The 15,524-nt window shown below is 38.7% G+C and overlaps 1 protein-coding gene across 1 annotated transcript in view; it reads right to left on the reverse strand.

Moving 5' to 3' along the window:
• LOC105604164 (tripartite motif-containing protein 43-like) overlaps positions 1-12,959 on the reverse strand; it is a 44,360-nt gene extending 31,401 nt beyond the window's left edge. The window contains exons 1-2 of the mRNA XM_027960059.1: positions 12,558-12,959; positions 247-477 (exon numbers count right to left, since the gene is read on the reverse strand). Of these exons, the coding sequence (XP_027815860.1) occupies positions 247-477; positions 12,558-12,959 (633 nt within the window). The remainder of the gene's footprint in view (positions 1-246; positions 478-12,557) is intronic.
• Positions 12,960-15,524: the final 2,565 nt, after the last annotated feature.

Consider the following 15,524-nt stretch of genomic DNA (forward strand, 5'->3'; position numbering starts at 1 on the left):
ATCTTTCTGTGGCAGTTGTTCAGTAATCAAATGTGTATTAGGAGAATTTAAGAAGAATTGTTCTTGGGGATTTCTTTGCCTACTTCTCCATGAAGCTTTGCCGTTCTTGTGTTTGGCAAGAAGGGCTCTTGGTCATTAGCATTACTTGGACAGATAAAACTCCTATCGTAGCAACAGAAAACATGATTTCAAACACTAGATGGAAGGCAAAGAAGAGGTGGGTATTATCCAATCCTCCATCCTTACCTGGATTAGCTCCATGTCTGGTTTATGGCACAAATCCTTGAGCTCCTCATATATCTGCCTTAAAAGTTTCTGCTTCAGGTCCATATTGTATTGACTTTCTTTGAGTTGTTGAAAAATCTCTTTGCTTTCCTCTTCTGTTTTCTCTAAATGATGCTTCTCTTCATGGTCGACTAAGTGAAACACCTTCCGATATTCAGTCTGTTTCATCTTCTTCCATGTACTCACGTAACTCTGGGGTGACAATGAATTAATCAGGTCACATCCATGACTGTTACCCACTATTTATCTTCTAACATTTAGAAATTTTGCTATGTTCATTAAAAAAAAAATCTGGGAATACATTTTTGTTTTGTTCTAGTTGCTTTTTTAAGCAGGGGTGTATGTGTGTGGGGGCACTTTCCAGGTGGCTCTAAAGAAGCTGCCTGCCATGCAGGAGATGTAAGAGATACGGGTTTGATCCCTGGGTGGGGAAGGTCCCCTGGAGGAGGGCATGGCAACTCCCTCCAGTATTCTTGATGAGAGAATCCCAAAGGACAGAGGAGCCTGGCAGGCCACACAGTCCATAGGATGGCACAAAGTCAAACACGACTGAAAGTACTTAACACACAGTTGCTTTTTATTTCATTGAACCTGAAATCAACATTTTGACTCTAAACACTGCCACAAATATTCACACTTCTTAAAAACGTGAATATGTGATTTAATAATTGTTTTATATAATATATGGGGTACACTAATGACTAAAACTACTGAGCCTATCTTATCCTCACGTATTTACCTATAGACTGAATCTTTGCTATAAAGAAATAATAGCAAATATTCACAGAATTAGATAATATATTTCTTCTAGTCTTAATTCCCATCTTCTCCCCCACTCCCCACCTTTTTTTTTTCCACTTTCTATTTTTCTTCTTTCTTTTAAACTTTAAAAATGATTCACACTTAAGAAAAACAAGACATACACCATTGACCAAAGTTTTCACTGGCTTCTCTCTTGTATTATTTTTACTTTCAGTGAGGAGATTTTTTGATCATGAGTGTATGTTCTTCACAGTACTCATTTTTGATACTCCATCTTTCATCAAAGCAGCAAAGTCTCTTCAATTTCCAGGACTTCTTTAATGAAGCCACATTCCTCTTATCAGGAACCTCCTTTGCTGAGTCCACATAGTTTTTACTCTGCATGTTTCTAAGAATATCCTGTTACCCCAATTCTTCCTTTGTTAAACCTATACACCTTGGGCTTCAAAAAACCCCCTTTTCTTGTTTCCTTCTATCAGTCTACTTTAACCAGTTCTTTCCTTGATTGACCCATTAGTACAGAGATTCCTCCAGTTATCTTCTGATGTAAAAATGTTTTTCTTTTCATCCTTAAAACACTACTGTGATATCCATCTCATGCCTAGAATATACAGAACACTGTGAAATGTTCCTGTCCAGACCAAGTCTTTCATGCAAGGTCCATCCTCATTCACCCAGTTGCATACTAGCTATTTGTGTTAGAATATCTGTCAGAAATGCCAAGGTTCACATTCTCAAACTCTAATATTTTTTTAACACAAAATCGCACATCCTCCTTTGTTTCTATCCTCAATGATGCCCCACGTTCAGAGCAGAATCTAGGTCTCAGTTTTAAAATTTTATCCTGGGGGCTGGTCCTAAGATGGTGGAGGAATAGGACAAGGAGACCACTTTCTCCCTCACAAATTCCTCAAAAGAACATTTCAGCGTTGAGTAAATTCCACAAAACAACTTCTGAATGCTGGCAGAGGACATCAGGCACCCAGAAAAGCACATCATTGTCTTCAAAAACAGGTAGGAAAAAATATAAAAGATGAAAAATGAGACAAAGGAGGTAGGGAGGGAGCTCCGTCCTGGGAAGGGAATCTTAAGAAGAGAGGTTTCCAAACACCAGGAAACACTCTCGCTGCCGAGTCTGTGGTGAGCCTTGGAAGCACAGAGGCAACATAACAGGAAGGAAAAATAAATAAATAATTAAAACCAACAGATTACGAGTCCAACAGTAACTCCCTCAGTGGAGAAGCAGCGCAGATGCCTGCATCCACCACTAGGAAGTGGGGGCTGGGCATTGAGGCCCGGGAGGTGCGGGCTGCAGTGCTTTGTAAGATTCGGGCTGGAACACCCCGCGCGTAACCAGAGTGAACTAACCTGGGCTGGCAAACAAGACTGTGGGATAGCTACCACGCGAAAAGCTCGAACATAAGACACCACCAGGACCGTGCACAGAACAAAGGATGGAACAGAAATAGCTGGTGGCAGATCATCCCCCTCCGGTGACAGGCAGCCAGAGCTGTAAGGGCTGGAAGGGGGCAATCGCAGCCCAAGAGAGACATTACCTTGCATTTGGCTTCTTTGCTAACTAAAAATTCTAGGGGTTCTGGACAGTCATCAGCCACCAGAAAAGGGACACCAGCGATACACCCAGAAAACTGAGCAGCAGAGACGGGAAAGGTGATAAGTGGCAGTGACTGTGCTCGCCAAACACCTGAGCTACTCGGATCTGGGAAGGGCACAAAACGCAGGCCCAACCAAATCTGTGCCTCTGAGGGCTACCTGAGTGCCAAGCCTGAGCAGCTTAGACCGGGGAGGTGCATGCAGCCTAGGGCCGGCCTCAGACGGTTCCCAGCGGGGCAACATAGAGCCTGAGTGGTGTGCGCCGCTAGCAGGGGCAGGCCCAGCAGGGCTGAGACACTGCAAGCACATGCCAGTGGTACTTGTTTGCAGCATCCCTCCCTCCCTACAGCGAGACTGAACAAGTGAGCCTAAAAAAAAAAAAAAAAAAAGTATCCACTACCACCCACCTCTGTGACAGGGCAGAAATCAGACACTGGAGAGACTAGCAAACAGAAGACGTTAAACAGAGGGAACTGCCTTGGACGTGACCCTACACTGCCCACAACACCAGAGAAAGGGCCAGATAAATCTTTACTATTTTTATGGTCATTCTTTTTTGTTGTTGTTGTTGCTTTTGTTGTGTGATTGTTTTTTCTTTTCTTTTTCCTCTTCTTTTTTTAACCTTTACAAAATTTTTAAGTCCTCTATTTCTCCTTTAATTTTTATTTTTATAACCTACTATTACTTAAAAAAAAAAGACCCTATTTTTAAAGCAAATGCCTTATATACTATTTTTGTGGTTGTTGTTGTTTTTTCTTTTTTTAAATAATTCTTGTGGCTCTTTTTTTCTTTCTTCTTCTTCTTTTCTTTAATATTGTAGTTTTGAAAATCCAAACTCTACTCTAGATTTTTAATCTTTGCTTTTTGGTGTTTGTTGTTAATTTTGTACATTTAAAAACCCAATCTTCAGTACCCAATTTTACCGGAGACTGAGATTACTGGCTTGACCACTCTCTTCTCCTTTGGACTCTCCTTTTTCTCTACCAGGTGGCCTCTGTCTCTTCCCTCCCCCTTCTCTTCTCTACCTAACTTTGTGAATCTCTGTGTTCCAGATGATGGAGAACACTTAGGGAACTGGTTACTGGCTGGATCTGTCTCTTTGCTTTTCATTTCCCTCTTTTATCCTCCTGGCCACCTCTGTCTACTTCCTCCCTCTCTTCTTCCCTGTATAACTCTGTGAACACCTCTGAGCAGTCCAGACTGAGGAGTGCACATAAGGAAGTGATAACTGGCTAGCTTGCTCTTTCCTCTTCTGATTCCATGTCATCTCATTCCAGTCACCTCTAACTACCACCTTCCTCTTCTCTTCTCCATGTAACTCAGTGAACCTCTCGGGGTGTCCCTCAATGTGGAGAAACTTTTCATCTTTAACCTAGATGTTTTATCATCAGTGCTGTATAGATGGAGAAGTCTTGAGGCTACTGTAAAAATAAAACTGTAAACCAGAAGCAGGAGGCTTAAGTCCAAATCCTGAGAACATCAGAGAACTCCTGAATTCAAGGAACATTAATTGATAGGAACTCATCAAATGGCTCCATACCTACACTGAAACCAAGCACCACCCAAGGGCCAATAAGTTCCGGACCAAGACATACCACGCAAATTCTCCAGCAATACAGGAATACACCCCTGAGCTTCAAAATACAGGCAGCTCAAACTTACTCTAAAACCACTGACGTCTCATAACCCATCACTGGTCACTTCATTGCACTCCAGAGAGAAGAAATGCAGCTCCAGCCACCAGAACTCCAACACAAGCCTCCTTAACCAAGAAACCTTGACAAGCCACTGATACAACCCCACCCACAGTGAGGAAACTCCATAATAAAGAGAACTCCACAAATTCCCAGAATATAGAAAGGCCACACCAAACACAGCAATATAACCGAGATGAAGAGACAGAGGAATACCCAGCAGGTAAAGGAACAGGAGAAATGCCCACCAAACCAAACAAAAGAGGAAGAGATAGGGAATCTACCTGAAAAAGAATTCCAAATATTGGTAGTGAAAATGATCCAAAATCTTGAAATCAAAATGGAATCACAGATAAATAGCCTAGAGACAAGGATTGAGAAGATGCAAGAAAGGTTTAACAAGGACCTAGAAGAAATAAAAAAGAGTCAATATATAATGAATAATGCAATAAATGAGATCAGAAACACTCTGGAGGCAACAAATAGTAGAATAATGGAGGCAGAAGATAGGATTAGTGAAATAGAAGATAGAATGGTAGAAATAAATGAATCAGAGAGAAAAAAGGAAAAACGAATTAAAAGAAATGAGGACAATCTCAGAGACCTCCAGGACAATATGAAATACTCCAACATTCGAATTATAGGAGTCCCAGAAGGAGAAGATAAAAAGAAAGACCATGAGAAAATACTTGAGGAGATAATAGTTGAAAACTTTTCTAAAATGGGGAAGGAAATAATCACTGAAGTCCAAGAAACCCAGAGAGTCCCAAACAGGATAAACCCAAGGCGAAACACTCCAAGACACATATTAATCAAATTAACAAAGATCAAACACAAAGAACAAATATTAAAAGCAGCAAGGGAAAAACAACAAATAACACACAAGGGGATTCCCATAAGGATAACTGCAGATCTTTCAATAGAAACTCTTTAGGAGGGAATGGCAAGACATACTTAAAGTGATGAAAGAAAATAAACTACAGCCCAGATTACTGTACCCAGCAAGAATATCATTCAAATATGAAGGAGAAATCAGAAGCTTTACAGACAAACAAAAGCTGAGAGAATTCAGCACCACCAAACCAGGTCTCCAACAAATGCTAAAGGATATTCTCTAGAAAGGAAGGGCGTATAAACCCAAACCCAAAACAGTAAAGTAAATGGCAACGGGATCATACTTATCAATAATTACCTTAAACATAAATGGATTGAATGCCCCAACCAAAAGGCAAAGACTGGCTGAATGGATACAAAAACAAGACCCCTCTATATACTGCCTACAAGAGACCCACCTCAAAACAAGGGACACATACAGATGGAAAGTGAAGGGCTGGAAAAAGATATTCCACGCAAATAGAGACCAAAAGAAAGCAGGCATAGCAATACTCATATCCGATAAAATAGACTTTAAAACAAAGGCTGTGAAAAGAGACAAAGAAGGCCACTACATAATGATCAAAGGATCAATCCAAGAAGAAGATATAACAATTATAAATATATATGCACCCAACATAGGAGCACCACAATATGTAAGACAAATGCTAATAAGCATGAAAGCGGAAATTAACAGTAACACAATAAGAGTGGGAGACTTTAATACCCCACTTACACCTATGGACAGATCAACTAAACAGAAAATTAACAAAGAAACGCAAACTTTAAATGATACAATAGACCAGTTAGACCTAATTGATATCTATAGGACATTTCACCCCAAAACAATGAATTTCACCTTTTTCTCAATTGTGCACAGAACCTTCTCCAGGATAGATCACATCCTGGGCCATAAATCTAACCTTGATAAATTCAAAAAAATTGAAATCATTCCAAGCATCTTTTCTGACCATAATGCATTAAGATTAGATCTCAATTACAGGAGAAAAACTATTAAAAATTCCAACATGTGGAGGCTGAACAACACGCTTCTGAATAACCAACAAATCACAGAAGAAATCAAAAAAGAAATCAAAATATGCATAGAAACGAATGAAAATGAAAACACAACAACCCAAAACCTGTGGGGCACTATAAATGCAGTGCTAAGAGGAAAGTTCATAGCAATACAGGCATACCTCAAGAAACAAGAAAAAAGTAAAATAAATAACCTAACTCTACACCTAAAGCAATTATAAAAGAAAGAAATGGACAACCCCAGAGTTAGTAGAAGAAAAGAAATCGTAAAAATTAGGGCAGAAATAAATGCAAAAGAAACAAAATAGACCATAGCAGAAATCAACAAAGCCAAAAGCTTGTTCTTTGAAAGGATAAATAAAATTGACAAACCATTAGCCAGACTCATCAAGAAACAAAGGGAGAAAAAACAAATCAATAAAATTAGAAATGAAAATAGAGAGATCACAAAAGACAACACAGAAATACAAAGGATCATAAGAGACTACTATCAGCAATTATATGCCAATAAAATGGACAATCTGGAAGAAATGCACAAATTCTTAGAAAAGTACAAAACAGGAAGAAATAGAAAATCTTAACAGACCCATCACAAGCACGGAAATTGAAACTGTAATCAGAAATCTTCCAGCAAACAAAAGCCCAGGTCCAGATGGCTTCACAGCTGAATTATTCCAAAAATTTAGAGAAGAGCTAATACCTATCCTACTCAAATTCTTCCAGAAAATTGCAGAGGAAGGTAAACTTCCAAACTCATTCTATGAGGCCACCATCACCCTAATACCAAAACCTGACAAAGATGCCACACACACAAAAAAGAGAAAATTATAGGCCAATATCACTGATGAACATAGATGCAAAAATCCACAGCAAAATTCTAGCAATCAGAATCCAACAACACATTAAAAAGATCATACACCATGACCAAGTGGGCTTTATCCCAGGGATGCAAGGATTCTTCAATATCCGCAAATCAATCAATGTAATTCACCACATTAACAAATTGAAAAATAAAAACCATATGATTATCTCAATAGATGCAGAGAAGGCCTTTGACAAAATTCAACATCCATTTATGATAAAAACTCTCCAGAAAGCAGGAACAGAAGGAACATACCTCAACATAATAAAAGCTATATATGACAAACCCACAGCAAACATTATCCTCAATGGTGAAAAATTGAAAGCATTTCCCCTAAAGTCAGGAACAAGACAAGGGTGCCCACTTTCACTGCTACTATTCAACATAGTTCTGGAAGTTTTGGCCACAGCAACCAGAGCAGAAAAAGAAATAAAAGGAATCCAAATTGGAAAAGAAGAAGTAAAACTCTCACTGTTTGCAGATGACATGATCCTCTACATGGAAAACCCTAAAGACTCCACCAGAAAATTACTAGAGCTAATCAATGAATATAGTAAAGTTGCAGGATATAAAATCAACACACAGAAATCCCTTGCATTCCTATACAGTAATAGTGAGAAAGTAGAAAAAGAAATTAAGGAAACAATTCCATTCACCATTGCAATGAAAAGAATAAAATACTTGGGAATATATCTATCTAAAGAAACTAAAGACCTATATATAGAAAACTATAAAACACTGATGAAAGAAATAAAAAAGGACACTAATAGATGGAAAAATATACAATGTTCATGGGTCAGAAGAATCAATACAGTGAAAATGAGTATACTACCCAAACCAATCTACAGATTCAATGCAATCCCTATCAAGCTACCAGCGGTATTTTTCACAGAGATAGAACAAACAATTTCAAGATTTGTATGGAAATACAAAAAACCTAGAATAGCCAAAACAATCTTGAGAAAGAAGCATGGAACTGGAGGAATCAACTTGCCTGACTTCAGGCTCTACTACAAAGCCACAGTCATCAAGACAGTATGGTACTGGCACAAAGACAGACATATAGATCAATGGAACAAAATAGAAAGCCCAGAGACAAATCCACACACATATGGACACCTTATCTTCGACAAAGGAGGCAAGAATATACAATGGAGAAAAGACAATGTCTTTAACAAGTGGTGCTGGGAAAACTGGGCAACCACTTGTAAAAGAATGAAACTAGATCACTTTCTAACACCACACACAGAAATAAACTCAAAATGGATTAAAGATCTAAATGTAAGACCAGAAACTGTAAAACTCCTAGAGGAGAACATAGGCAAAACACTCTCAGACATACCTCACAGCAGAATCCTCTATGATCCACCTCCCAGAATATTGGAAATAAAAGCAAAAATAAACAAATGGGATCTAATTAAAATTAAAAGCTTCTGCACAACAAAGGAAACTATAAGCAAGGTGAAAAGACAGCTTTCTGAATGGGAGAAAATAATAGCAAATGAAGCAACTGACAAACAACTAATCTCAAAAATATACAAGCAACTTATGCAGCTCAATTCCAGAAAAATAAACGGCCCGATCAAAAAATAGGCCAAAGTACTAAACAGACATTTCTCCAAAGAAGACATACAGATGGCTAACAAACACATGAAAAGATGCTCAACATCACTCATTATCAGAGAAATGCAAATCAAAACCACAATGAAGTACCATTTCACACCAGTCAGAATGGCTGTGATCCAAAAGTCTGCAAGCAATAAATACTGGAGAGGGTATGGAGAAAAGGGAACCCTTTTACACTGTTGATGGGAATGCAAACTAGTACAGCCACTATGGAGAACATTATGAAGATTCTTTTAAAAACTGGAAATAGAACTGCCATATGACCCAGCAATGCCACTGCTGGGCATACACACTGAGGAAACCAGAATTGAAAGAGACACATGTACCCCAATGTTCATCGCAGCACTGTTTATAATAGCCAGGACATGGAAACAACCTAGATGTCCATCAGCAGATGAATGGATAAGAAAGCTGTGGTACATATACACAATAGAGTATTACTCAGCCATTAAAAATAATAGATTTAAATTAGTTCTAATGAGATGGATGAAACTGGAGCCGATTAAACAGAGTGAAGTAAGCCAGAAAGAAAAACACCAATACAGTATACTAACACGTATATTCAAAAGCAGAGACATTACTTTGCCGACTAAGGTCCGTCTAGTCAAGGCTATGTTTTTTCCTGTGGTCATGTATGGATGTGAGAGTTGGACTGTGAAGACGGCTGAGCGCCGAAGAATTGATGCTTTGGAACTGTTGTGTTGGAGAAGACTCTTGAGAGTCCCTTGGACTGCAAGGAGATCCAACCAGTCCTTTCTGATGGAGATCCACCCCGGGATTTCTTTGGAAAGAATGATACTAAAGCTGAAACTCCAGTACTTTGGCCACCTCATGCGAAGTATTGACTCATTGGAAAAGACTCTGATGCTGGGAGGGATTGGGGGCAGGAGGAGAAGGCGATGACCGAAGATGAGATGGCTGGATGGCATCATGGACTCAATGGATGTGAGTCTGAGTGAACTCTGGGAGATGGTGATGGACAAGGAGGCCTGGCGGACACGACTGAGCGACTGAACTGAACTGAACACATATATATGGAATTTAGAAAGATGGTAATGATAACCCTGTATGCAAGGTAGCAAAAGAGACACAGATATATAGAACGCACTTTTGGACTCTGAGGGAGAGGGAGTGGGTGAGGGTGGCATGATTTGGGAGAATGGCACTGAAACATGTATACTATCATACAAGAAATGAATTGCCAGTCTATGTTCGATACAGGATACAGGATGCCTGGGGCTGGTGCACGGGATCCAGAGAGATGATATGGGCTGGGAGTTGGGCAGGGGGTTCAGGATTGGGAACTCAGGTACACCCATGGCGGATTCATGTAAAAAATGGCAAAAGCAATACAGTATTGTAAAGTAAAATAAAGAAAAAATAAAAATTAAAAAAAATAAAATTTTATCCTCTTAGCATTATACATCAAGTGCTTCCTGTTTTTTGATATTGCTCTACCATCAAGAATATCTCTTGAATTCTATCATTTCCCATTATCTGTGGGTAATTATTTCCTAAACTTTCCTTTAAGAATTTCTCAACTTTCAGATCTGGCTTCCAATTTTTCTATGCTCTCTCACTTCCCTTTATATCAAGGTTGACACAATAGCGTAAACAATGGCAATTGTGCTGTGGGAAAATAATGTTTAGTCTGAGATGTGTTAATTTAGTTATCTCTCCCTAAAAAACCTCTTTCCACAGAAAGCCCCCTTCCCTGACTTCTACCCTCAAGCAAATCTCTGCCCAAACATAACCCTGTTTAGTAAATCTTTTCTGATCATATGTAAAATTCAATTTTGTCAAAATTACTTTTTTGTAAGAAAACTACAAAATTTTATTACTTGGCTTTATTGTTATTCTTAAAAGCACTTACCACAATGGATTGTGCCACAAATGTTATGTATAGAATTGTTAACTGACTCTCTTCATTACTCCATTTGATCTGTGAGTACAAGGAAATCCGTTCCTTTCATCTATTTCTACACTGGGTTAGAACAGTTATCATGTCATATCTGCCACTCAACATTTCAAAGGACAAACAGTGTAAACTATAACCTTAGGTATATCATCTTTGAATAACTGAGATCATTTTGTTATATCTCCTTGTCATTCACAGAGCCCCATTTAAATTTCTTTACGGTGGTGAGAAGTGTCTTTTAATACTGCTCATTTAGGTGTTTCACATCATTAAATGTTTGCTTACTCAAGAATCTAGATATGCTGCCCTTTCACCACTTTTATGTAGGGTGCTCAATTCACATTTTTGAATCAACAAATGATAGACCCAAATTTCTCTGCCATGAATTTAGGTCACGTTTGAAACTCATCTACCCTCCATTTCCAGCCATCTCTCTCGCTCTGCGTCTCTAATGAAATACATGTGTCAACCTACATGGACTATGTCGAATCTCAATATTCAGATGATCCCTCTAGTTTCTAGTCTTCAGGTCTCACATGTTTACCTGCCTGGCACCCGCATATATTTCCAACTTCAATTTGTCCTTTTCTATCCAAATAGTTAGAGCTGTCTTTCTAAAGTTTCAAAAATTTTCCCTGTGAGAAGCCCTGGGTTTATCTCATTGACAAATTATGACTGCAATTTTTTCTATAACTGTTGGTATGTTACAGTGTTAGCTAGGAAGTAAGATCTTTCAGCTTGATATTTTGATTTTAGAAAGAAATCCTACAAAGGGATGGACTTCATTCCACATGATTACAGGAAAGCCTTTTATAATTGGTTTGTCACCCATATTGAAACATAAACATTAGAATATTTTGTTCAAACATAGGTTTAGAATAAACATCATGTGTCCCAACATTGTGCTGAATGAAATAGAATTTCTTGCTTACATCCCATGTTCTGATTTTGTTGGTTTCTCTGTTCAGATTTCTTTTATTTTCTTGTATCTTTTCCCACACAGACCTCATTATGTTCAGAAGCTTTTGCTGCAAAAGAACCAACAGTTTGATTATCAGAGAAGTTGGTAGCAAAATTTTTCAGATCCCAGGGTAAGAAGGATAGCAGAGAATATCAGATGATCGCTGTAGAACGGACAGTGTCCATTTTGTTTCACTTTTAAGCCCAAGTGTCTACTGCATGGGCTTCCCTGGTGGCTCAGTGGTAAAGGATCCATCTGACACTGCAGGGGATGCAGGTTTGAGCCCTGGGTAGAGAAGATCCCCTGGAGAAGGAAACAATTCATTCCCATACTCGTGTATGGGAAATACCATAGACAGAGGGGCCTGGCAAGCTCAGTCAAGAGAGTTGCAAAAGAGTCAGACATGACTGAGTGACTAAAAAAACAAGGCTACTGTGTGGAATGTTTATAAATAGAGAAGAGAGAAAACGTTGAAAAGGGTGCTTCTCTGTAGAGAAAGCTGGCTCTTGAACTTTATTTCACCTCACCAATTTTTATCATGCAAATTCAATCTCAGATTTTAGTTGTCCTGCTGCTAGTCCTCATCTCCTACTACTCTATTCTTTTAGCTAAAAGGCAGTGTTTCTGATTAGAGTCTATTAGATTAGACTATTGCCTCACATGGACTTAGCACAAATCCAAACACAGTTAACTTCATCCTCACCATCAGCTTGAGTTGTCAGAACTTAAAATATAAAACCTTAAGTGCTTAAGATTGAGGAAGTCCTTTCTTAAATAGTTTATCCTAGGACCTGGCTCACAATGCTAGTTAGTGTCTGCTTTATTTTTGACATGAATGAAGAATAGTTATGTTCATTTTCTTTGGTATTCACTCTCAGACAGAAAGTCCCCCAGATTCAAACTTCCCTCTTAGCCCTTGATTACCCGGTATTCCTCAGCCGTCCACTGAATGGAACCATGCTTGGGAGCGCCCTGCTGCTCAGACATACAGCACAGTAAACAACGCACATCCTTGGTGACTTTACAGAAGAAATTCTTGGTATATCTGTGTATCTCACATATCTCTTCTGCAGGATTTGGTAAGTCATAGAGTCCTTTCTGTCTGGCAAGAAGTACCAGTTTTCTCAAATCAGTGTTGGTTTTCAGGTTCAGTTGATGGTTTGTTTCCCTGCACACAGGGCAGCGAGGAGGCCATTGGCCTTCCTCCCAGTAGAGACAGAGACACGGCATGCAGAAGCTGTGTCCACAGCCCAGCGTGACCGGGTCTATGAAATACTTCACACACAGGGAACAGGTGACTTCATTCAGGAAGCTTTTGGAACTCATGTTTCTAAAGAGAGAAAAGAAAAAAGAAAGAACATTATGATGCCGTGAGCTTTACAAGAAGTACCCTTTAAAAACCACAAACAGTATCAAGGGGCATGAAACTTCCTTCCGCTCATAGCAACACGTTAGTGTATAGAGCAGGACAGGTGATATATTGCATGCAATGGAAAGAGGATGCTGGGTAATCGAGTGCCCTCATGACAGTCAGGATACTGTCACACAAAGCTTTTCCATCAGGGATTCAGCTCTCATGCAATTCTGACACAATCCTCTGCCACTGAATCTTGTTCATATTCCACCTAAACCAATCCTCTTTATCCTTCTGCCAATGATAGCAGTTAATGGATATGTATCCACTTAATCTTATTTGACACATGAAGCTTGAAAAAAATATTATTATAAGTGTTTTGTCAATTTTCTGTTTCTTTTTGCTCATTAAAACAAACAACAGAATCAACAGTTTGGGGTTAGTCTGAACAGTACAGTTTGGGGTTAGTCTGAACAGTTTTTGAAGGTGATGAATGGGGCTGTTTTTGTGACCACAAAGTGAATTTGCTTGAAGATCAAAGCATATATCCTGAAGGGAACAGAGAAATGGGAGACCTGGGCTTCTAACAAGGTCATGGAGACAATAAATTAGCCAACTCTGGTGAAGATAATCAATAAATATAAGAAGAATCAAGAAGACAGCAAAACATTTCACAACCATCAGAATTATGAATATAGTCAGGGAAAAATCATCAACAAATTTGAAACCATTTGAAAAAAAAATAGTATAAGCTCAAAAATTATTTTCTAAGATCCTCATTTTATAGGCTTCCCTGGTGGCTCAAATGGTAAAGAATCTGCGTGCAATGTGGGAGACCTAGGTTCGATCCCTGGGTCAGGAAGATCCCCTGGAAAAGAGAATGGCAACCCATTTCAGTATTCTTGTTTAGAGAATTCCATGGACAGAGGAGTCTGATGGGGTACAGTCTATGGGGTCACAAAGAGTAGGACTTTGTGTGATTAACACTTGAGTGACTAACATTTTTACTTTTTTTATTTTATCATCATGTCCTATTAAATTGCTTATTTAAATTAGGTATACTTTCAGTTATCATACACTGTGACTAAATATTTAGTTTAAACGTATGACTACTATTATCTTTCCTGTGTATGAGAATTTGAATTGGAGAGGCTACTTATTTACAAGGCTGATAATTTCTTTTTGATTCAAAATAGATGAGAAATAAACAATTGCTGAACTGAACAGTTATAAAACAACTTTAAATGTCTTTTGAAAAGTGAGTAGCAATGAAGTGATGGTGTGTAGATACATTTATACAAATAAAAATTGTTGAGATGGATTTTATGGACTTTTGACTGAGGACCACAAAAGCTTCTACTAGCATAGATCATAAAGCTATTAAATCAAACATGCCTTAAATTAGGAGATCGTTTGAAGAACAGGGAGAAAGTATAGATGAGCTTTGCATAGAACTTGCTAGAAATGGGCCAAGGACTCATTATGAATATATTCATTTCTATATTGATAAGCCTAATGATAACTCTGTGGTGTTGGAGTAGACTCTTGAGAATCCCTTGGACTTCAAGGAGATCCAACCAGTCCATTGTAAAGGAGATCAGTCCTGGGTGTTCTTTGGAAGGACTGATGCTGAAGCTGAAACTCCAGTACTTTGGCCACCTCATGCGAAGAGTTGACTCATTAGAAAAGACTCTGATGATGGGAGGGATTGAGGGCAGGAGGAGAAGGGGATGACAGAGGATGAGATGGCTGGATGGCATCACAGACTCGATGGACATGAGTTTGAGTGAACTCCAGGAGTTGGTGATGGACAGGGAGGCCTGGTGTTCTGCAATTCATGGGGTCGCAGAGTCGGACACAACTGAGCGACTGAACTGAACTGAATGATGATGATAATAGGAGAGGCTCATATCTTTATTAATTCTTGGCATTGGATCCACTTTTTTTCTATGGATTACCTATTTTAATTTTCACAACAATATTATTAACTAATTTTCTATCTTAACAGACATCTTAAAAAGAGGGCACTTGACATAGTGTGGGTGAAATAAATTACTTGTCTACAAACCACACACTGAATAAATGATTGATCTAGTACTCACATATAGATACTACCAACAGGGGAAAAAAAAGCCAAAACTTAGCTTTAGATTCATTTTTAAATGTACATAGCAGAAATTCATTGCACATTTATCATCATAACTCACTTTGGGTACTGTTAATGCAATGTTCTACTCTTGTTCAGTAAGTAACTCTGTTAAATGTAGTTCAAGGATTAAGTGCTTACTGCCTTGCAGCAGTAACTTCTAAAAGTCTCCATAGCCTAGCCAACTCCAAACACAACAGCCGAGGGCTCTGGAGAAGAATGATCTTGGCTTTTTGTCGGATGCTTTATCTATTCTCCAATGACCATGCCCATTTCCTCCCAGTGATAGGGTTATCAAATCTGTGAAAAGATATAGGTTAGATACTTGGTTATATTTTTATAGAAAATGCAAAGCATAATTAGATTTTTACAGAGTTGAAACATACCTTAA

This window comes from Ovis aries, chromosome 21 (genome assembly GCF_016772045.2).
Source record: "Ovis aries strain OAR_USU_Benz2616 breed Rambouillet chromosome 21, ARS-UI_Ramb_v3.0, whole genome shotgun sequence".
NCBI lineage: Eukaryota > Metazoa > Chordata > Mammalia > Artiodactyla > Bovidae > Ovis > Ovis aries.